This window comes from Hyla sarda, chromosome 2 (assembly GCF_029499605.1).
Source record: "Hyla sarda isolate aHylSar1 chromosome 2, aHylSar1.hap1, whole genome shotgun sequence".
NCBI lineage: Eukaryota > Metazoa > Chordata > Amphibia > Anura > Hylidae > Hyla > Hyla sarda.
In genome coordinates, this window is record NC_079190.1 from 399,137,572 (window position 1) to 399,162,609 (window position 25,038).

The 25,038-nt window shown below is 40.2% G+C and overlaps 1 protein-coding gene across 10 annotated transcripts in view; it reads right to left on the minus strand.

Annotated features, from left to right (window-relative positions):
* The window catches only part of CDKL5 (cyclin dependent kinase like 5), a 358,007-nt gene that overhangs the window by 153,647 nt on the left and 179,322 nt on the right, over window positions 1-25,038 (minus strand). For all 10 annotated transcript variants that reach the window (XM_056558772.1, XM_056558769.1, XM_056558775.1 and 7 more), the window contains exons 3-4: window positions 21,592-21,735; window positions 12,348-12,382 (exon numbers count right to left, since the gene is read on the minus strand). In XM_056558772.1, the coding sequence (XP_056414747.1) occupies window positions 12,348-12,382; window positions 21,592-21,655 (99 nt within the window). In that variant the 5' untranslated portion in view covers window positions 21,656-21,735. The remainder of the gene's footprint in view (window positions 1-12,347; window positions 12,383-21,591; window positions 21,736-25,038) is intronic.

Sequence of the window (25,038 nt, forward strand, 5' to 3'; positions counted from 1 at the left end):
ATACCACATCAACCAAAGACTCAAGTGTGCTCTTTAACAGGGACCTTAATTCCCCATGTTAAAATACTTGTACAGTGCATTACCAGGAACCCCACAGAGCTATGTCCCTTCCTAATGAATAACTATTGATGTCTAGCTCTCTGTAAAAGAACTCCGCTGCTATTAAGGGGATGTCGGATGACTTTAGAACATTTCTGCAAGAGCCGGCAATGCTAATTATTGAAAATCTTTAATATCGTGATTTCTGAGGTCTGTAGAAATGTAAAAACTTCTAAACACCTACTACTCTAAAAATGGAATACCAAGAAGAGCTAACAAAAAGTACCATTATTCGACATTAAATTAATTGTACCATTATGATGCAGACAACCTGTGGCTATGTGCTTGTTGAGGGTTTATATGTTCCAGCTGGAATAACAGGACTTCAGTAAAAGGAGCTGGTAACAGGATAATGCAGTGGTATATTCCTCAGAGAGAATAGTTATTAAATCAGATAGAATTGATAATACATTTCTATTATGTGTTAGCTATATAGCGCTGACATATTCTGCAGCACCCTCAACTTTACATCATGTCTTGACCCCAATAGGGCTCACACTTTAATCATACGTGCGCAAGGCAGATGATAAATTTGGCACAAACTTAGAAAACCCCACACGGTACCTCAAAGTAGTGGATCGTCTCACACATATCTGCGTGTCCTCATTAATGGTGTAGGGATGCACAAAATGATGCAGCCGTGTGCAATATCAGTGCGCAAATGATGAAAAAGCGCACATGATAACTCACTATCCACTGCCAAAAAGTATCCAACAACCACCAAAATATCGAAAACAAAAGCAAATGCTCCATCAAAAAATCCACACAAAAAAGACGCACAAAACACTGCGCAAAAATGAGTGCAACATAATAGAACGGTGTACATACAATGATAAATGACCCCCTAGGTGTGTCAGCATATCTGATGAGTATGGGAGTACACCCATGCATACATGAAGTGAACAAACACCATGCAGAATTTTTGGCGGATCTGCATTAGTTTAGAGTGCACCTGAATAGTAGAGTAGGATTTAAAGGGGTACTCCGTTACTCAGCATTTGGAACAAACTGTTCCGAACGCTGGAGCCAGTGACGTCATAGTCCTGCCCCCTCATGACATCACACCCCGCCCCCTCAGTGCAAGTCTCTGGGATCAGCCGCCATGCCCCCTCCAATAGACTTGCATTGAGGGGGCCCTTCGGTTGTTCTCAAGGTACAGTTCAGTCTATTCACTTCTGAACGCAAGCCCCTAAGCGGACTATACTGGTGATTCCCATGCTCCCTATTAGGGGGATCTTCTAAATCAGTGGTTTGAAATTGTGGTCCTCAAGATGTTGCAAAACTTCAACTCCCAACATCCATTTTTTAAGAAAAAAACAAATACATTTTTAACTTTTCATTCCATTGTGAATAAAGTTTCACTTGTTTGATTGAAATTCCAAGAAAAAAACTGCACAAAGTCAAAAACCGTATGGTGAAAACTGGATGGAACTGCACACATACGGTTCTGTACGGTTCCCATTGACTCCCATGTTAAAAAAAAAAAAAACTATTCGTTTTAATACGGTTTTTCACCCGGACCAAAAACCGTGGTAGGCTGTGGTTTTGGGTACGGGAAAAAACTGACAAAACCGTACAGGATGCAAAACGGACAAAACCGGATGCATTTTTTGGCATACGGTTTTCAATGGAGAGTCAGTGCATACGGTTCTCAATACGGTTCCGTACGATTTTTAAATTGAAAACGTATACGGGAACTGTATTGCAAAAACGTGGTGTGAACCCAGCCTTAGTCTGTTTCAAGCAGAATTTTCTTCAGAGTCTCTTAAGGGGTTAAAGTTATGGTAAAGCATTCTAGACGGCTTCTGTCACAATAGACAAAAAGATTAATTCCAAAAAGTTGCCATGACCGGGCAACTCCACCATGTGTGATGCATAGAACCAGATGGTAGACAGTCCCTAAAACAATGAGGACCATAGAACAATCTTGCCATTGTGAAAGCGGTAGTGTAAAATTCCAGGCCACCATAAAGGGCAACTTTATACTTGCCAGGGGTGAGATAAGATGGCCATAAAGAAAAATATATATATTTAACATAAAACTTGATTTAAACAAGAGGTCATTTTCCGATGACACATTCCCTTTGGATGGTAAGCAGAAGGTTTAGATTTCCCCTATTTGTCCCATGACAAATAAATCCTGTATTTGAAATGTAGTGAGTATATTCCAGCTAATGTAAGACAATTCTGTGGACTATAACATGTCCTGCCGCCCCTAGGTTATCTAATCGCTCTTACTTAATGTATATATGTAGTATTACAGATAATAGCATCTTTATTGCATAATGTTTACTGAAGCAATTCCCCTTAAAGGGGTACTCCTCTGGAAAAAAATGTTTTTAAATCAACTGGTGCCAGAAAGTTAAACAGATTTGTAAATGACTTCTATTTAAAAATCTTTCCAGTACTTATCAGCTGCTGTATGATCCACAGGAAGTTCTTTTCTTTTTTTAATTTCCTTTCTGCTGCTGACACCTCTGTCCATTATAGGAACTGTCCGGAGCAGGATAGGTTTGCTATGCTCCTACTCTGAACAGTTCCTAAAATGAACAGAGGTGTCAGCAGAGAGCACTGTGGTCAGATAGAAAAGAAATTCAAAATTAAAAGAACTTCCTGTGGAACATAAAGCAGCTGATAAGTACTGGAAGGATTAAGATTTTTAAATAGAAGTAAATTACAAATCTTAATTTAACTATCTGGCACCAGTTTTAAAACAAAAAAGTTTTCCAGTGGAGTACCCCTTTAAGGACTGAGCCTACGGGTCAAGATGAGAGCTGTGACTGAACAATTTGAATGACATACATGTCCAGCATTTGTGGAAAGTACCATTAGATGTATATCATGGGATGTTAAATGAAAAGGTTAAAAGGGTTATCCAGGAAAAAACTTTTTTTTATATATATATATATATATATATATATATATATATATATATATATATATCTCAACTGGCTCCAGAAAGTTAAACAGATTTGTAAATTACTTCTATTAAAAAATCTTAATCCTTTCAGTACTTATGAGCTGCTGAAGTTGAGTTGCTCTTTTCTGTCTAAGTGCTCTCTGAAGACACGTGTCTCGGTTTAGAAGCAAATCCCCATAGCAAACCATTTTCTACTCTGTGCACTTCCCGAGACAAGCAGAGATGTCAGCAGAGAGCACTGTTGCCAGACAGAACAGAACAACTCAATTTCAGCAGCTGATAATTATTGGAAGGATTAAGATTTTTTATTTGAAGTAATTTACTAATCTGTTTAACTTTCTGGAGCCAGTTGATATATATATATATATATATATATATATATATATATATATATATATATATATATATAATATAAAAGTTTTTTCCTAGAATACCCCTTTCAAGGCATTCTACACCAATGTTACATTCTAATAAAATACTGACACAAACTACTGATCAGTATAACACCCACCACTTAGCACTTCATAAACAGGATTGAACTGAATGCTAAACAACTACACCTTCATAAGGGATGAGTCAAAGATCTAATAGACAGGTGAGTACTATTTACAGTAAAGACATGGTGAATTAAGCCTTTTTCTGTACTTGTATCACTGCACACAAAACCGAAACTTCCTGTGTTTATCAGAAACAAAATCTGGATGGCATGTGTAATGTCAGCACTCCGGTAAATATCTCCGCTGTAAGAAATTGCCAGAGGCCATGAAAGTAGAGATCCTAAGGTGACAGCTAAATCCTTTAGTCATCATCCAGACATTACACCGAAATAATATCATATGCTCCTGAAAATGTAATAGCATAATTGTATGGTAGCAACTGCATGTTAGCGTGTTTATATCCACTTACTGGGTTACAGTTTGTGATGGTATTAAATGCGCTTCTGTAAAGTGGATGCTATAAACCCCTCACTGTCCGATCAGGAGAGCCAATAAGAAAATGATATAGACCCATGTCATACCCATAAACATTACACATGTGCTAGCCAAACCTGACGATTTCAGGTGACAATAAAAATGTGTATGGGAGTCTTCTGACTGCCCCTCGATTAAAGGGGTACTCCACTGGTGCCGTCACGCCCCCTCCCATAGACTTGCATTAAGGGGGTGGGGCGTGATGTGGGTGGAGTCATGAAGTCACGATACTCTGGCCCCGTGGTCGTCACGCTTCTCACTCGGAGCCTCCAGCACTGCGGAGAGCTCACAAAGGTGGGTGCGGAATGACATATTGTGGTGGTCCCCCTTTAAGTATCATTCTCGTTGTATGCGAAGGGGATAAGGAGCTCTTCGGCTCGTGTCCACCGGCTAAATGCACTTGCTGGGGGGAGAGAGAGGTGGTGCTTATTAGCGCTGTGGTGTATATAGTGCGTTAACAGGGGATGTGGAGAGAATCTCCTGCGCATGATTTGAGTCCACAGTTCTCCTGCGCTCGTATGTGATGTAGTGTAATGGATGTCTAGAGGGCATCGCGGGGATGTATTCTGGGTGTGATGCTTGGGCTCAATTCCGCACTGAGCAGCACCGGGATGAGGACAATTGTTTGCCGACACCGGGATGAGGACAATTGTTTGCCGACACCGAGGTTTCGGTCGAGATATGCTAGGTACATTATTAATGCATATCGCAGTATGGTTGTATGGTTGCAAGGTATGGTGATTGTGGGGATATATAGCTCTACTTGACAGGGATATTGTAGAGGTGACAATGTCATAGGGTAAATGTCCCCTGGGGTATTGTAGGGGTGACAATATCAAGGGGTAAATGTCCCTTGGGGACAACATATATACATATATATAGGGGTTCGCAGTGTATAGGAAACACATACTTGTATCTGCAGAGGTCACAATCTGGGATGTGGAAAAGGACAAAATAAAAATGAATTGTTAGACGTACAGCCAGAATTGGCAGGGAATGTGGGTTGGAAAGTCTGACTGGAAGGGAGAGCTTACTAGTTGAAATAGTTTGGGGGTTGGGGGGCAGCAAGGACATTCAGGGGGATGAAAGGGTAGCCATGGGCGAAGGTGACCATGAGGTAGGCAAAGGGAAACAAGGCCCATCGGATAGAGTGGTGAAATGGGTGGGCCTTATGGATAGTAGAGTAAGTGGATAAATTCCGTCATTTCGTTCAGGCCTTGTGGTTGCAATGATCCCAGGTTATAGATCCAAAACATTTCTTTCTTCACCAGTGCTTTAAATCTGTCAGATGTCCGGGGACCTGGTCGATCAGAATGATCGATATGGGATTGGTGTCTCCTGGGTGATGCCTACTACAGAGGCGTGAAAGGCCGTGTAGTTTATAGCCATTCTTGATGTTTGCCCATTGTTGGTTCAATCTTGTATGCAGTGGTTGTGTGGTTCTTCCCACGTACTGTTTCTTACACTCACACTCAATCAGGTATACAATGTACCTAGGTTGACATGTAAGTTGGCTAGGGACAGCTGAATGTCATTGTAGAATTATCAAGAGGAAAAATGCCTGTTGCAGTGTGAATGCAGTTACTTTCTGGAAAAAATATGCAAATATAAAAAAAAAATAGGATACAATGGAAAAATTTTTCCATGCAGGGCTGTGGAGTCGGAGTCGTGACGTTGATGTCAGTTTGGGTGGAGCTGAAGCTTCTACAAATGTACTGATTTAAACTTCAAAATACATAAATTAAATAATAAAATAATATTTTTAATCTTGTATAGCAAATGTAATAAATGATTACATTTTGAAAATGATGTCAAAACCCCCGCCGCCCGCACCCAACGTTCGGAACAAAATGTTCCGAACACTGGGGCAGCAGAGTACCCCTTTAATAGAGGAGCAGAAAGGTCATGAAAAATGTCTGTCTAATTTGTTTTCTTTTTTAACTACAGGACTGTTGTCTTATTGGTACTTACTACCGAACAACAAGAGGTAGCCCCCTGTTCAAACTTAATCTGTAGAGACAAGCTGGGGTTAAACAAAGAAAGTAACTGGGGAATTATGCATTAGGCAGCAGCGGTTTCTAACCTGCTGGGTTAATAGATTAATAAAGTGAGTGGATACGTGCTAGACTAAATGGAAAAAAGTCTGTACTAAGGGCAGGGAAACTTAATTGCAATTGATATTTTAGACGTCATTTATACAAGGTAATGACTGCATACAGTCAATGGGCAAAAAAACTACAAATATGCCAGTCCTAGAGCACAGCCTGGGGTTTAACCCGAGCAGAAAAACCTCTAATGTGACAGTAGGTACTTCACCTATTATCATTTACTAACACTGCACATTAGGTTGTAAGGTTTTCTCTAGGATACGGTAACCAACTCTTGGCACTCTCACATATCAGCAAAAAAGAGTCCGCACCATGACAACTCTATAAATTAAGGAAACCTAACCAGCAATAGCATTCATGAAAGAAATTGTCACATCATAACAACCCCTGTCCATGTGCCCTATTAGGGTGATTCCCACCCACAGGACTGCCCTTTAGGTGCCAGAACAAAGAGTAACAATAGCCCCCTGAGAAACTTAGTGCGTCCAGGTTTTAAATGGTCATCCACTTATTTAAATAGTTTTCTTGCCATGGGTTAAAGGGGTGTTTCGGTGGAAAACTTTTTTTTTTTCAAATCAACTGATGCCAGAAAGTTAAACAGATTTGTAAATTACTTTTATATATAAATCTTTATCCTTCCAGTACTTATCAGCTGCTATATGCAGAAGCAACTCTGCAGTTATCAATGGTTCCATTGGATGGTTTCTAGCACTGGCACAGGCAGTCTTGGTAAGTAGTTTTGTATTTTAATGGTGTTGTATCATAAAAACTACCCTGGCTACTTTAAAGGAAAAACATTTTAAATCAACTGGTGCCAGAAAGTTAAACAGATTTGTAAATTACTTCTATTTAAAAATCTTAATCTTTCCAGTACTTATCAGCAGCTGTATGCTCCACATGAAGTTATTTTCTTTTTTAATTTATTTTCTGTCTGACCACAGTGCTCTCTGCTGACACCTCTGTCCATGTCAGGAACTGTCCACAGCAGGATAGGTTTGCTATGGGGATTTGCTCCTACTCTGGACGGTTCCTAAAATGGACAGAGGTGTCAGCAGTGAGCACTGTGGTCAGACATAAAAGAAATTAAAAAAAGAAAATAACTTCATGTAGAACATAGTACTGGAAGGATTAAGATTTTTAAATAGAAGTAATTTACAAATCTGTTTAACTTTCTGGCATCAGTTAATTATTTTTTTTTCCCAGCGGATTACCCCTTTAAAGTAGCCAGGGTAGTTTTTATGATACAACAGCATTAAAATACCAAACTACTTACCAAGACTGCCAGTGCTAGAGCTAGAAACCATCCAATGGAACCATTGATAACTGCACAATTGCTTCTGTCCCCTTAGTACTCCCCCTATTATTTTAATATTCTATTAAGTGTTTTCACTGTAGCAGAGATGCACTGGTGAATATTAGGTAACTACCTATACTAATGGGCCATTTAAGTTCATATCAGTTTCAGAGGCTCTGTTGCAATTTCCAATTAGGAGGAGTGAATGGAGCGGACAGTCTGCTGCACAACCAACACCAACGGATCCCAAAAGACCCTACTGACTTTAATGGGGTCTGTCGGGTCTCCATCTAGTGTCAGTCATTAACGGGACAAAATAACTATTGCAGTGTCCACAAATGGAGCCTTAATGTGCAGAACCCCTTAGGTGAGAGAAATCACCCTATTTTTGTGCTAGCACATTGGTTAAATTAAAGCTGAAATCTATCCTTCACTATCTTTTCTTTAGGCAAGAAAAATGCAGTTTAATTGTAAGACAACATTAAGCAACATTAAATTGGTGGCAATCCCAGACAGTTACTATAGAAACAGATTCAGAGAAATATTAGGGAACTTGCCGGAATCTCTATAACAGCACAGTAATTGACACATACCGATACGTAGCTGATAATCAGACATTTTTTTTGTATATATTAGATATAAATTGATCTCATACTTTTTCCTACCGGTATAAGATGTAAATGGTTCCAAAATCTCTTCGATGTTATGTAAAAAGTACATGATATAAATATAAAGAAGTAAAATAAAAACAGAGACTTTCGATTGTAACAAACCCAATAATAAATTGCCATTTCACACAAGCATGCAAAAGGGTTAGAAAGACATGAAGGTATACAAAAATCCCTTAGGGTGAACTATCACACTGTAGATTTGTTGCCGAAATTTCCCATACATTTGAGTGGCAAGCATATGGATTTCTGTAAAAATCTTTCAGATGAAGTCGCAGAAAGTTCTGGAACAAACCTGTTGCAAACCGGTCACGTTCACACAATGTAACATTTTTGGCACATTATTTTTACGTACACATATCCTACGAATATGTGGCCGATTATTTTGCATTGAGAACCTGGCAAGATTGGTGTGAGATTACCAGTTTTTCACAACAACATCATTTGGTGACACCCTGACTTGAGATATGCAAGGCATATTATCAATAAAGTCTAATAGGTTATTTTAGAATCAATCCAGAAGAAAAGGGCATGAATGGCAAGTAATTAGCTCAAAGTTTACCTCCAATCAGTGTTGCCTTCTGCTGTACCTTTGTGCCTGTTACAGTATTATAACCTAGGCTCATTTGAGGACCCCCTTGCACTTTGGTGGGCCAGTCTGACTCTACATTTATATTCTTATTGTCACATAGGGAAGGAAATAGTGCAGTCCTAAGCTCACCCAGAACCTACCTACTGGTGTATCCACCCTAAATAGCGGATCCACAACTAGCCAACAGTCCCTGCGCTGAAATAAAGTGCATATGTCAAAACAATAAACATAAGGGAAAGTAGGTCAGGAAACAAAGGGTTAAAAGGTCAAAGGCTAAAGACAAAAAACAGACAGGGAATGCACAAACAAATGTAAAATCAAAGTCAATAGGCGGAGTCTTTACAAGAGAAAGTGACACAATACTGATTAAGAAGCCAGAAGAATTGTCAAGAGACAATAACCAAGGGTCAAATATACACATTATAGAAAATCAGGAGCAAGACAAGAACAAGTGTTAATAGAGACAAACAAACACGAGCAATGAATGGCAGGGTGGCTGGAAAGGTATATGCACCTGAGAAGGGTATTGATGCAGGGATAGGCTCTAAGTCCAAGCCCCCTAATAGGACCGGGAGCTGCCACAACTACGCATGTGCTTAGCCAAACAAAAGAAAACTTAACCCTTAAGGCAGAGCCAGGCGCCATTCATTACTACTATATTCTTATTCCCACACATAATAGGGCATTTATTATTGTTTATACACCAGTTTTTGTATAAATGTCATTAGTGCCAAAATGTGCAACTTTTCATCAGGATTAGGTTACCCTCACCACTTTGGAAGTGGGTGAGGTCTTCACAACCCCACATATTTACTATAGTTTATGCCGTAAACTAAAGCGGAAAGCAAGCGTACATGCCTATGGGTGAGGCTATAGCAGCAGCTGAAGTGTCAAATTCAATAATGAATCTGCCACAGCAAATAGGAGCGACATTTTACCTACAAATGAAGTATGCAACACTGGTGTTCATAAATACCCTCCAATAACTTTTAGAAAGTTTACAGCAGTAGTCTGCTTTATATATAACTCTTCCTCTGTTCTGAAACATCAAACACTGCAGCTATCGGGGTATGCTGATAGTGGTAAAATTTTGTAATAGTTGTTTTATTGCAAACTTGGTCTAAGCCATTACAGGTAACACTAGGGTATTTTACTGAAGTGTAATCCATGAGCCGACTGCTACCGCAAAGTCCTACTTTGGTCACATTTGATAATGAAGCACTGTCTAGGTCACAGAATCTAAACAACCCTATGGATGTACACACATGTTGCTGTCTCAGCAGGAAGGCTCCCAGCGTTGCGTGTAGAGTCAATATTAAGAACAAATGTTCTCTACACCCCCCATTGATTACCTTCATGAAATATTCACAGGTTACTGCATGTGCTCCTTTTCACATGAAACCTGCAGAGGCATGTGTGTAGAACAAAATTAGCCAGAGGACTGGTAAATCATTAACCCTTTAATACACAGTCCAATCAGAAATACAAATACACCAAAATGGTAAAGAATTTTAACCAAACCATTCTATGTAACCAACTGCGGGCTGACAGGCCCATCTGTCGACCAAAAACTAAACCAATAATCCCTAAGTGGGTTGTGATTTCTCTCAAAATTGCATCCAAAACTGCAAATATGAGTTTTGCCTTTTTGGTTGCTATCAAGAATAAAAATATTATGGTTGGTTAGTGTAAACTGTTGGGCACCTGATGGAATCTTTACGTGGACTTTGACTTGAATTCCAGGTTAGAATCCACATGAAGACCACAAGAAATCCACACCCTATTGTTTTAAAGGGAATCCAAGCCTTAGTTTTTAATTGCAGATTTTTTGTGGTGACGTCTCACTTACTAAAGGGGTATTCCGGCCCTAGACATCTTATCCCCTATTCAAAGGATTGGGAATAAGATGTCTCATCTTCCGCTGGGGACCCCTGCGATCTCCGTGCTGCACCCGACGTTCGTTTACAGCATCGGGTTCCGCGCCGGAGGCTCGTGACGTCACGGCCCTGCCCCGCTCGTGACATCAGGGCCACGCCCCCTCAATGCAAGTCTATGGGAGGGGGCATGAAAGTCATCACACCCACTCTCATAGACTTGCATTGAGGGGGCATGGCTGAGACATCACGAGCAGGGTGCGAACGTGGTGCCACGAGCCTCCGCTCGTGTCGCCAGTCATCTGGAGCAAAGTTCTCAAAGTGCACCTGATGTCAGGGGTGCCGCAGCAAAGATCGCAGGAGTATCTTATAGATGTCTATGGGATAAGATGTCTGGGGCGGATGCAGATTTCACACAGAAGCTACATAGGGTGTCCTTGACGTGGATTAGTTCCATTGAATGAGGCTAATCCAGGTCCAACACCATTGTATAGAAAGTGAAAGTATGCCATATGAACATGCCTCTATTGATCTGCATGCTAATGAAAAAACTTATAGAACTTGAAGTCTTACACAATACACTGGTCTAGGAAAAAAAAATACTGAGCACTGCATAACATTTTTCACTGTATATTATAATATAAGGAATTAGTCTGAAATGAAATCCTCTCTAGGAAGGAAAGTTGGTGTTTCTGTTTTGCTTTCAGACTATGGAATCCTTCACGGTGAACATAATGGAAATAGCAGAAAGCTCTGATTGAATTGCTGTATGCCTTTTACACTCGCCTGCTGAATGACTGATCTCCAGCCTATGCAGACACCAGCCTTCACACAGAAAAGGTTACATTAGCACTGACTTACCAATATGTAAAAAAAATACCTTGACAAGGCCTATGTTGCTACAAATACTCAATAAAGTGCACCTGTCACCTACACTCAGGAGAGGCATCCACTTTTGGAGACATTTAAGTGCATTGTGACAACCATTCACAGGCTCACAATGACCAAGTGTTACCTATGGTGAACTATGTGCAAAATAGATGGGTGTTTTTTTTATCATTTTCCAGTTCAATTCCATGTGTAGTTAAGGTATGATTGATTTTCATAGACGTTACCAATGACAGCAACTCAACGGTAGACTAAACGCACACTAGCTATTCCAGCGCACGCAAGTCCATGGGAACACCTATAAGACCACACACATGCATGCTACACAAAAGGGACACTTTACAGAAAGTACAACGAAAAAAGAAAAAACTATCTATATCTATATATCTATGCAGTATATATACTGCTCTAGCAAGCAAAAAAATTCAAAAGCTCTAAACAAAAGAATGTCAACTGCAGTGTGTACATTGTACATGCAAAGAGCTACCACTGAAGAGCTGTAAACACTTTGTCCAGTTTACTTTTTGCTAAGACTAATAATGAGGATCCTAATGTACTCTGATGGTGCCACTCTTTTATCTATGACCCTGGCATGTCATTGACTTACTCCAGCCTGGAGATCACATTTGTATATGGGATGGTATTCATATAGCATTTTGTGTTTCCTGCCATAAATTCATTGCTTACCATAAAATTAATGGCTCTTCTACCTGCATTAAAATAGATGCAAATCAAAAAATGTTGCAGTATCTTGTAATATCTTTTATGTATAAAATGCTGTTAGTCCAATAAAAAAGGTGTTACAAGATACTGCAACATTCTTTGATTTGCATCTGCATCACTGGACTAATACGGCTACTCAAATTTACTGCATTAAAATATTAATACTAAAGTAGGGAATGTAAAATAACATATAATAACAGTCGTTCTTACCTTGTGTCGACATTTAAGCACCACTCCATAAGCACCTAAAGAGAAAGAAAGAGAACTGGTTAAAGTATTTGTGTACAAAACCACTTAATTCTGTCATAATTAAGATTACTATTCCATGCGCTATGAGTCACCAGAAAGCATTTATCTACCTCACTAACATAATCTCCATACGGTGCGGCTTAAAGAGGACTTGTCGGCTCTCCTGACATGTCAGTTTTAGTAAATACTGAAATACGCTGCGGATGCACTCTGTGTGACCCTGCCCTATAAAAAAATAAAACATGTCCCTAAACACTGTCCAATCACTGATGACCATCATACTTTATTTCCCCATAACCGCTATGGTAGTTACCCAGACTGTGTAATACAACATTCTTGCCATTTTTAAGTTTCTTGATCGCCCCCGGTCACTTAAAGGAGTACTCCAGGATGGGAAAATTGCCCGTCATACTGCTGACAGTAAAAAAGTAAAGAGGTACATACCTTCCGTCGCTCCCCGTCGGTAACCGGCTCCAGCCTCCACCACCATCCTCTTTCTGGTTGCCGGTGGTCTGCAAATCATACTGCACTCAGCCAATCACCAGCCGCAGTGAAGTTCCGAATCGGCCAGCGATAGGATGAGCGGCAGTGTGACGTTTTTGGCCCCGGCGGCAGGTGCACCACTGCAGAAAACGCCACACTGCTGCACAGCCTATCACCGGGGGAGCGACAGAAGGTATGTACTAGAGATGAGCGAACTTACAGTAAATTTGATTCGTCACGAACTTCTCGGCTCAGCAATTGCTGACTTTAGCCTGCATAAATTAGTTCAGCTTTTGTGTGCTCAGGTGGGCTGGAAAAGGTGGATACAGTCCTAGGAGACTCTCTCCTAGGACTGTATCCACCTTTTCCAGCCCACCGGAGCACCTGAAAGCTGAACTCATTTATGCAGGCTAAAGTCAGCAACCGCTGAGCCGAGAAGTTCGTGACAAATCGAAATTACCGTAAGTTCGCTCATCTCTAGTATGTACCTCTTTATTTTTTTACTGCCAGCAGTTTTCCCATCCCAGAGTACTCCATTAAAGCAGGCAGGACAAGGCTAAGGGGCCCTTCTCTATATAATAAGTGTGAGGCCCAGTAGTAAGATCAGAATATATTAAACAGTTATGTCATATCTTGTGGATTTGCCATAACTGTTAGAAGAAGTGAATACTCTTTCTGGGGCACAAGCTGTTTAGTCTAAAATCATTTTTGGATATTTTTATCGCCAGTATGCTGAAAACCTGTACATTGAGAGAGTGTGTTGGTCAACGGTTGAATCTGATGTACAGCAAATCTGTTACAGCACCAGAGCATCTGTTATATACAATATAATAAAGTGATAAAGCTAAAGTGAGCAGCCTAAGATCTAAGCTTAAAGGGGATTCCGACCATAGACATCTTATCCGTCACACATGACGTCACGTCTCCAGTCCCGGAAACCAGCACTTCTGCGACTGGAGTAGAACCCAGCACAGAATGGGTGCTGCACAGAGATCACGGGTGGGGGATTTATCCCAGCGGTGGAACCCCCGCCATCAGACACCTTATCCCCTATCCTTTAGATAGGGGATAAAATGTCTATGGCCGTAATACCCCCACCCCCCCAACAATACTTTTCCCAATGCACACGATAGGGAAGAAGTGTATTATCACTGGGGGTTCCAAATACTGGGATAAGGTGGCCATACATTTTCAATAACTGTCAGTTGTTCGGCCGACAGTTATCTCTCCTGACCTGCACCTACACATGATATTTCACATGACCGCTATGGGAAGGAAAGGGTAAGCTGCAGCAAGGCAGCTCTGGCGCCAGCTTATCCATCCCAGGGTCGTGTGGTAAAAATCCAATCTTCTCCCCATCAACATTATCTTCCTTTCATATGGTTAAAATATAAACTTAAAGCTGAACATATTAATTGCAATTCAGTTCTTTTCAAGAAACTTAGAACACTGGGGCTAGGACATACATATTGTTAAATAATCTACTGTATGGCATCCCAATATCTCTGATAAGAGCTAGTTTGACATGTAACAATACAATTTCAGCATTTATACCAATTGATGTCCGAAAATCATGAGCTGAGACCTACAGATCATATACTCAGGCTGGAAAATGACGCTTCTGGAACGAACAGATGTTCTTATTCTTAAATCATTGCATGAAATATCTAATTTATATTTTAGGTACATAAAAGTATTCCTGGATCTCTACATGCTTATATAAACAGGATATATTTACAAGTACCTGACTGCTATAAAGTACAGTACCATACAAACAGTTCCACGCACGTAAGTGATGATGTTATGGAAAACTGTTATGCTACAGAAATGTAAAAACTCCAGACATGTAATTTGCTGCAAAAAAAAAAAGTCAACATAGATACAAGACTCCTTTCACTAGAATAAATCTAGAAAACTACTACCTTATATTTGGTATTGGGCACAAGGGCTTAGTGAAGTATGTAAGTTGAATTGGTTTAATTTTTTTGGCACATATACCAGAAAGCTCACGTACATTGGTCCTAATTTACTAAGAGTGTTGTGTATTTACTAAGGTTTCCCTACATTTTGCTTTTTTTTTTTTTTACACATGCTCTGATCTGTCAGGTTTTCCTTAGGTCAAATCCACCACATTTTCTGTGGAAACCTTTATATATATATTTGTTGTTTTTTTGTGAAAAAGTCAGGGGCACACCCCTTTTGACAGCCACACCCCTTTTCCTGACGATCCGCCCTTTTTTCGGGTTTTCAAAGTAAAATGGAAAGTTGGACGGTTGTTTTTCAATTCTGGCGCAAATTCGGGTGCAGACAGAATCTGGCGCACAACCCGACAAAACATGTCGGGTTTACAATAGCAAATCAGGGTCACTATCTTTACAAAGTCCAAATGAAGTTGCTTTTTAAAAGTACCGTTATTTCATAGGTAGGATAGCATATGTGTTAAACAAGTACTGTTGTGCCTTACAACCTATCTTCTGAACGGCACCCGGCTCACCCCAGGAAGGGAGCGTGTTGACCTCCGAACAAAGTTATGGCCGACACAATCCCTTCATGTAACTCTATGGAAGAGCAGGAGATAAAGCGTTCTGCTATCTCCGGCTCTTCCATAGAGATACATGGAGGAGGCATGTCAACCTCTGCTTCGTGCAGGAGTTGGCACGCTCCATTCCAGGGGAGAGCCATGCCATGCAGGAGATCACAGAGGGTTCCAGCAATCACCGCACCCCTCCTCGTGATCGGAAACGTATCCACTATCCTTTTGCTAGGGGATAAGTTGTATGGCACCACAATACACCTTGAATTCCTACTCTATTGAAAAATTTTAGGTGAAAGCATACATATAGCAATAATAATCTTGCCAAAATTACCTTGTAACCTGAATGTTATGGCAAAGGGTTTTATTGGTTTTATTGGTTTATTATATTTTTATGTGAGTTATTAAACACTGAACTCCAAGGGCATGTTCACCACCCAATGTATTTTCACACCAATTTCAATTTCCATATTTTGTGCTGAAAGACACATGCATTCTCCCCACAATATGCATCTTATTAATTTCAGAGGGAATTCACATTTTAACTCATATACCATGGAATTTTTCTGATGGGTATGTCTCTAATACGGATGTTTTGTGAACACGCTCTGAATAAGATCTTATTTAATTTCTGTTATTTCAAATATGAATAAAAAATTTACAAAAAAACAAAACATGTTTTACAATGGTAGATAGAGCGGTCGGCACAACCCCTTTATAGCATTCTCCGTGTGTGTCTTCAGCCAGAAAATAAATGGATAGATGCATCCAAGCAAGTGACGGTGGTGCTCAATCTCCAGAGATTCATAGGTAAGTCCAATACATCAGAAACAGAAATAACGAGAGGCCACTCACCGCTTTCGTGCTTCACTTTACTTTATTCTTCGTACATAAAAGACGCCAGAAGGCAAGACAAGACGCCTAGAAGGCGCTGCAGTTACAGTGGCTGTTTCACACAGAATCATGCTTCAGCATGCAACTATTTACCTTAATCTGAATACCTCCTAATGACAGACACAAATACATCATTAGGAGGTATTCAAATTAAGGTAAATAGTTGCGTTTGCTGCAGAACGAAAGGAGTAGTGTACGCCATTGTTTGCCCATGCAAACAGTTTTATATAGGTTGCACTATTAGACCTCTCAATGCCCAATTTAGGGAACACGTGTACTCTTTAAGAACGGGGAAAGGATCCCCCCGGTTCATTTCTCACTTGCAAGATGCAAATGATAATGATCACACTTGCTTAAAAATGTTTGGAATTGAAAGGGTGTTCCCTACTGAAGGCATTGAGAAGCGCAAGCTATTACTACAACGGGAAGCATGCTGGATTGTCAATACCCATGCTCTGGGAGATCTCTGTCTTAATGATCGTTCGGATCTCAGTATGTTTGTCTAATTGTGAAGGGGTTTATGCACTTTGTTTATGTTTTAAATGTCATTTTCTACTCTTTTGTATATATGTTCTAATGTACCTGTGTCGTGTCCCGGTACAGAACGTGGTTCTGTACAGTCCTAATGTCCCCTCAGGTAGAGTCCCTCAAGGCCACAGGGCTCTCCTGCAGGATCCCCCTAAGTCATTATATAGTATTGTCTTGTATATTAAGTATGTACATCTATTGTATGTATTGTACAGTGAATGTAAGTAATATATGAAGGTTGTTAGGACGTTTACATAGTATAGGACCTTCCTGTATGTCATGTGCTATGTGATCACCTGATACCCAGAGTTCCAGTGGCACAGGTAATCACAGGCAACCAATGGGCTACCATTGGGCTTTAGTCCAGCCCCCTGATATATAAAGGGCTGTAGTCTCCACATTCTCTCTCTCTTAGTTCCTGCTCTTATCTCCTGGACCCAAAAGCAAGCACAAGTCCTGTACAACATATCTAGGTAAAGCCTATCATTCTGCAGCCACATCAAATCTGTGAGTACAAGTCAAGTCTCTACTGTCCCTACCAAAGTCATAACAGTAGTACAGTGCCCTACATCATCATTATTACCACTACAAGTACAAGCAAGCCTGAGAGGGTTCCTGGGTCCCGGTCACCTCTGTGGAAGTTGGCTATTTGTAAAGACTGTTATACTGCCTTCTTCAGTAAAGTTCCAGTTGCATCAAAACTCTACTTTGGACTCTCATTTGATATATGCCGTTTTGGGTTGGTTGTCGGCAGTAACCATATCCTGGTGTCACGAACACTAGGGGTTAATAACATCTTGACCCAGGGGTTAATACCATCTGGCCCCGCTACCTACACTGCTACACCCGTGGTCCCGCCATAATGCCGGTGGCTCACCACACCTGTGTCACGTGGGAAAGGAGGTGAAGGCGAAGGTTTGCAGTCTGATGTAGCACGATTCTGGGTGAAACAGCTACTGTAACTGCAGCACCTTCCAGGCGTCTTTTTATTGAAGGTTTTTGTTAATAATACAACAAAGATAACAAAGCATCTTCCGATGCTATAGCATTGTTATGCCTAGCTAGACATAGAAAATTGGTTTGAAGAAACAAAACAATCAAATAAATAACAAACATACATCTGTCCAATTACATCAATTGGGTGCTGGTTGTAATTATGGAGTTTGTTCATTTATCCCACTGTGTAAGTCAGCCTTAATAAAAAAACATATGAATTAATCCTATGCCCTGTGATCATTATATCTGCAAAGAATGTTACATTGCTAAGTACGCTATCGCTAACTCTAATGAACGGACTATGCATGAGTTCAGTGGTTATTCTAAAAAGTCTCCATTCTACCTCTTTAAATGCACAACAAAAGACCTTTCCTTGTCCTAAATGTCCACACAATGCGGGGAACTCCTCCACAACTGCCATCGTTTTTCAAAAGCAAAGTATCTGTTTGAACCCAATGCAATGATCTTTTCAAACGAATAAGTTGTATTAATTTTCGCAATAAGTATTCTCACAGAGGGGATCTCCGCAGACTCCGCAGTTTTTGCTATTATGAAAATAATACAGTATAAGGCTCTGTGTTTGCTGTTTACACCTGTAAGCGATAAAAACAATAATACTGATTGGGGGGACCAGGGTACCTCCTCACCAAATATTTCTCTTATCAATACTGCGCATTGAGACCAAAAGATTCTTGCCCGTTGGTATGACCATAATATATGATACAATGTCCCCTTTCCGCCACAACCTCTCCAGCATTCACTTGATGTGTTAGGGTAAATGAGAGCAAGTCTGTCTGGAGTGTAATACCATCTTAATATAGTTTTCAAAGCTGATTCCAGGTGTGCAGCACAATGAAAAGCTTAATGGATGTGTCTGAATGCTTTCTGCCATTCTGTTGTTGTAAAAGTAATTGTAAGGTCCCTCTCCCAGGTGCGTAGGGGGTATGATTTGCTCAGAGTACGTTTTCGTGATAAAGCAGTATAAAAAGGTTTAAGACCTTGTCGGGGATATGAGAGTAAGCCTAACGCTGTAACATCCACCTCTCTAGGTGACGGAGTTAAATTCTGAAGGAAATGTCTAATTTGTAGGAACTTGTAAAAGTCCTGGCACAATAGGTCATGTTTGGACCTCAAAACTGAAAATGAAGATAACATAGATCCCTCCATTAACTGTTTCACATGCATTAATCCCTTGCTGAACCATATGGCTAGATCTAAATTAGGAATAGAGGCTTGTATGAATGTGAGGGGTATATCTTCCATTCTGTGGGGATACCGGTGAGACCCCCTGCTGAACAAAGTACTCTCATGCTCTATAAGTCGCTTTAATTATGGGATTGGCAGTGGGAAGTGATGGAGAGTTCCAAAATGGAGCGTAAAGTACATCCCTCAATTTGAAAGGTGCTACATATACCTGCTCTATATTCACCCAGGAGAGCGATTGTGAGCTACACCACCAATGTTTTGCCTGAGAGACCATCGTAGCAGTGTAGTAATCATGGATATCTGGAGATCCCAGACCTCCTGAAAATTTTGGACTGGTGAGAATGCCCGGGGACAACCTGGGTTTGCCTCCAGCCCAAATGAAAAAGGCAAGCAATTTTTGCGCCGGCTGAAAAAAGGTAGAAGGAAGAGAAATAGGTAAAGTTCGGAAGAGGTAAAGAAATTTAGGGAGCAGAAACATCTTAAACGTGGCAATCTTGCCCACCCACGAAATTTCTGATTTAGATAGTCTGTCAATATCTGTTTTAATTGTTGTTAATAATTTGTCATAATTATCCGCATATAATCTCTTGGAGGGGTAAGAGAGCTGTATACCTAGGTATTGTAGTCCAGCAGGGTGCCAATCAAAAGAGTGTTCCCTCTTGATTAAAGAGAAGAGTTGGGGTGTAAGGCCTATTGGTAATGCCTGAGTTTTCGTTCTATTGAATAAATAGTATGAGAGAGCACTATATTGGGATATATTGTCCATTACTGCCGACAATGATTTTATAGGGTCGGTTAAGGTCAAGATCACATCATCGGCATACATGGAAATGGTGTGCTCCATATGGCCGATTGTCACCCCCGAGATTCTCTTGTCTAATCTTATTGATCTAGCCAATGGCTCCATTGACAGTATATAGATCTGGGGTGATAAAGGACAGGGGTGATGAAGAGATTTTACAGTGTTAATAACTTCTTCCTGTGTGATTTCCCTATTTAAGTCATCCAATTGTGTCGGTGTCAGAGAGGGAAGATTCAACCTGGTCAGGTAAGATTGTATAGAGGTTGATAAATCAGGGGGACTAGGTATGGAATCACATAAATTGTATAATTTGGAGTAGAACGAGCTAAAGCCGTTTGCTATGTCCTTAGGAGTGTATAGCTTATTATTGGTTACAGGGTGCAGTATGTACGGGATGCGTGCCTTTATTTGCCGTTGCTTTAATCCGATGGCCTGCAATTTGCCTGCTTTATTATTCTGAGAATAATAGCGTGCCTGTAATTTTCTGTAGGATTTTTCATATGAAGTTAGAAGTAGGCATCTCAGGTCTCTTCGTAGAGAGGCCACCAAGTTAGCACTATTAATATCAGGGGCAGATTGATTACCCTGCTCCGCTTGGCGCAGCCTAGTCAATATGTCCGTTATTTCTTTTTCTCTCTGCTTTTTAATGATAGAACTATATTTAATATAGGAGCCCCGAATCACCGCCTTCTGGCAGTTCCACACCACAATTGGGTCTACTTCCTGATCTACATTAAGTGAAAAATATTCCGTGATATCAAATTTCAATTTTTCTGCAAATATAGGATGAGACCACAAGATGGGATTGTTTCGCCATGCATAGGTTGTTGGCGATGAAGTGCTGTCCCTTATTTGTAGTGTAACCGCTGCATGGTCAGACCATTTTATGGGTTCTATTGTTGCTTTAAGGGCTGCTGTCGTCTTTTATGCACGAAGAATAAAGTAAAGTAAAATGAAGCATGAAAGCGGTAAATGACCTCTCGTTATTTCTGTTTCTGATGTATAAAACATCTTTTACGCTACACAGAAAAATCAGGTTTACTCGCTACAAAATCACATTCTGTACTGTAAATGGAAATGAAATTCCTGGCAGCCAAAATAAATGTTGACATTAATTGTGACAAAAAACTGAGAAAAAAAAAAATAAGCAGGCAAGGAAAGTTGTAAAAAAAAAAAAAAAAAATGCTGAGGAAACGTGATTTCCACCAGACATTAGCTTTTGACACTTATTCCTATGAGAACAATTAGAGCTTTTTATGTTTCACAGAGGCTTGGTTCCCTATGTGGGAAATTACCTCTATTGGACACCACAGTCCATTTCATCCTAATGGGAAACTAAGCCTAAATATCTTCTGTGTAAATGTAATGGAGTTTTGATTATAAGAATAAAAAAGAAAAAAAAAGGAAAAGTAACATATGCTTGAGGTTTATTACTGAACGTTAGATTTCTGCCAATTTAGGGGCCTTGCTGACAACTATGTTACATCACACACATATTTATTGGTGAATATAAAGAACATGTCAGTGATTCCAATTTTATTTTATTTTTTAAATATCTCTCAATAACAAAATCTTAAAGGGGTTTTCCGGCTTTATACATCTTTGGATAGGGCATAAAATGTATGGTCCGGTGGGACCCCTGCGATAATACATCTTATTCCCTATCCTTTGGATAGGAGATAAGATGTATATAGCTGGAGTACCCCTTTAAGGTTTACAGGTTTTACATTTACTTAAAATTATAACGAAATTCTGAAACTCACCTTCACCTACAACTCCAAGGACCTCAAATTTATTCATCACATTACCAAGATTAGGAATCTTCATGAAGACAAACACAGCTTATGATGACAGCCACGAAACATGGCAAAATGGATTATGAAGAAGGATCTTCACAATTTCATTACCTGTGGGAGAAGAACACAAAGACAAGTTATTATCCAACCGTCAATTCTGCCCTTTGGTCATTAATGGTTCTTTTTAAACTACAGTATGCAAGATGCCCTACTACAACATCTACACAACTACAAGTAAAAAAGTAATGACGTACGATGTAGAGATATAAACAACATTATCAGAAAGGAATGCCACAAACAAAAGGTTTTCTTTTGTGAAATACAATGGTTGTGTGTTATCAGGATATTGATTGTTCGCATGAATTGATTCTCTAGGATGGCGAGACCTTTCACCTTTTTTTCATTTGGTAAGCTAATAAAGTAAGGCCTCCACTTTGGTTGCCTGTCTATCAGCCAGAGGAGGGAAGAAAATGAAAAAAAGATGGCGTAGTAGGTTGGATTTTTTTATGGTTTAAAGGAAAGAGAAGGAGAAAAGCCACCACCACACCTGTGCGGTGGCACTGACCTTCAGGAGTTGTGCGACGAATAGGGCACGACTCTGTTGTGGTATGTGGTGGGCGGTTACAGCTTGCTGCTTGGTGCCCCCTTGTCCGTTGTCCCCATGGAGGGGTCACGGAAAAGACAGTGAAGGAAATGGAAGCACAGAAAATGTGGGGGTCCTGTCTCCCAAGCGCTACTGTGAAAATGAGTCAGGATGCCAATGAATACTCAGGATTCTTTTATTTTATTCGTACATAAAGGGTACAATTGGACAACGGGTTTCGGCATGTTTTCATGCCTTCCTCAGGTCCACAACAACAATTTTGAGGTGTCCTGTTCGTGGGTTCCTGTGTATTGGCGCCTGGGAGACAAAACCCCCGCATTTTCTGTGCTTCCATTTCCTTCACTGTCTATCAGCCAGTGCCACTGTGTCAATTATTCCTTTGATCTGGAGGGCTGTCGGTGTCTAGTGAAATCAATGGATGCCCACTGATTTCAATGAGCACCGTGTGAATACTTAATTTTCCCTACAGTGAGAACAAACACTCAAACAGATCATTCCACTGTCAAAGCAGTCTCTTAGTATCATCAGGACTCCATGTGATCAATTTACTATTGGGTACCCACAATCTCTCTTTTTCCTAATTAATAAATTAATATGTTAATAAACACAGTAATTTTACTACCTTTCTCTGGTCTTTCATGCTTTCCTCCTGCTCCTGATGCCAGCTGTATGTGCTTTTTTCTACATTGCTTAACATCCTGTCTAGTGTACACCGTGTAACAGAATTCCTTTTCCTGCTGTACAGTCTAGCCAGGAGTTTAGCCAACTCTATCCTTCTCCAACGGCACCTTTTTGAAATAACACCACCCACTACAACCAGAGAACCCACCTACATAGAGGAATGCAGCTAGAGGTGGCTGAATTCCTAGTGTAACACAGGAATAAGCTGTACACAAGAGAGGAAGTGGGGTATAAAAGACAACAGAGCAGAGAGTTTGCATCAGAAGCAGAAAAGAAAGAATGATAGACATCAGAAAGGTAGTAAAATTACTTTATTTGCCAATCTATATTACCGTAATTTATTAGGCAGCTGCAAACAGGTTTCATCATCAGAAAAACCCTTAAATGTTTGCAAATTCTGTTGAATATTTTAAACATTTAATCTCTCAGTTACATAAACAAAATAAAAATGAAAGCTGGTATTCCAACAGATGGTCCCAACAAAACAGAATCCCTGCTGTTGGACTGTGAATAATGACTTCACATATTGTCATCATAGATACGTCCAGTCATAAAAAAAAATCACTTTCCTATTTGGTAAGTCAACAATATAGTACTGCCAAATATAGTGCTTTACAGATATTATGCCATATGGAAATGTGATAGCTTGGGGGTGTAGGGTTGGTAGGGTGTAGCTGTGCAGTGATGAAAAGGTGTTGGATTAACCCTTAACTGTCGTGATGCCAGGGTGTGGGTTCCTCTCTGTATATATATCCTACCGCCACCCGTCCCAGGAACGATGGGGAGGAATAAAGGATTGTCCATAACCGGAGTTTCAGTAAACGGAAGATAACTTTACTGCAGATTTTATTCAGGTTAAACGTAGTAACAGTCTTTACAGAGGACCGGACTTTAGGCTCCTCACAGGTTTGGTTGGGACCTTGTAGGGAATAAGCTTGAGGTAATTGCTTTACGCTGTTCCATTGGATTTAGGGGAATGGTTTAGGTCCAGCAGTCACGTAGGATTAGGATTTAGATTGATCTCACGGTTTTGTATTTGGCTGAAGTTAGCAGGCTTCAGGCCTAGATTTGTCTTACAGGTATACACAGAGCTCCACTCACTGTCATATCCCAAGGGAAAGAGTCGGACAAGAGAGCGAGAGATTGGATAACAGCGCCCTTATATATAAAGGGGCAGGCTTCTAGCACATTGGTCCCCCAGACCTGTCAGTCCTAATACAAAGCATTGTGGTAGAACACGTGACATGAGCACCTGACCTGGAAGGTCCTTAACTTTAGCAAAACAATATAATTATTAATCATGTGACCTAAGGTCCTGGAAGCAACGTTTACACTATACATTATATATAATATATACATAAAATTAAAGGAGGAAGAGGTGACTAGGGGTTATCCCACTAAGAGCATCCTATCAGTACCGAGGAACTCTGACTTTGGGGACTTATAACACAAGGAACAGTACGAGTACAGTACCGGGACACCACAAAAACTTACAGTTACAAGACAGAAAAGAACATGGAGGCAGAATATGTATAGGGATAATTTACTGTCATATCGTTGGGAGATGCATATAGACAAATATTGCTGTGGTCCCTAATTCACACTCTCCTGCTATAATGAAACTTAATGATGAAAAGTCTTAAAGGGAACCTGTCACCATGAAAATGCTATCTCACCTTTCGGCATTATGTTATAGAACAGGAAGGCAGATTGATATATATCTTTGTAGGAAAAGATTCCATATAATGTAATTTATTGATTGATATTTCTGCTTTCCCTGCCTAGGAGTCCAGTGGGCGATCCTATCATTAAGTGACACCATCCACTGGGCCCCTAAGATTAGCAAGAGCAGGGAGTTCAATTAAAGGGGTTATCCAGGAATAGAAAAACAGAGCTATTTTCTTACAAAACCGCACCCTGTCTGTCTCCAGGCTGTATTATTACAACTTGGCTCCATTCACTTCAATGGAACTGAGCTGCAACCTGGAGACAGACAGGGCATGGTTTTTGAAAGAAATTATCTGGTTTTCTATTCCTGGATAACCCCTTTAATATGTTACAAGTTATACTAAATCTTTTCCCACAAAGATGTATATATCATTCTGCTCAGCTCCACCTGCTCTATAACC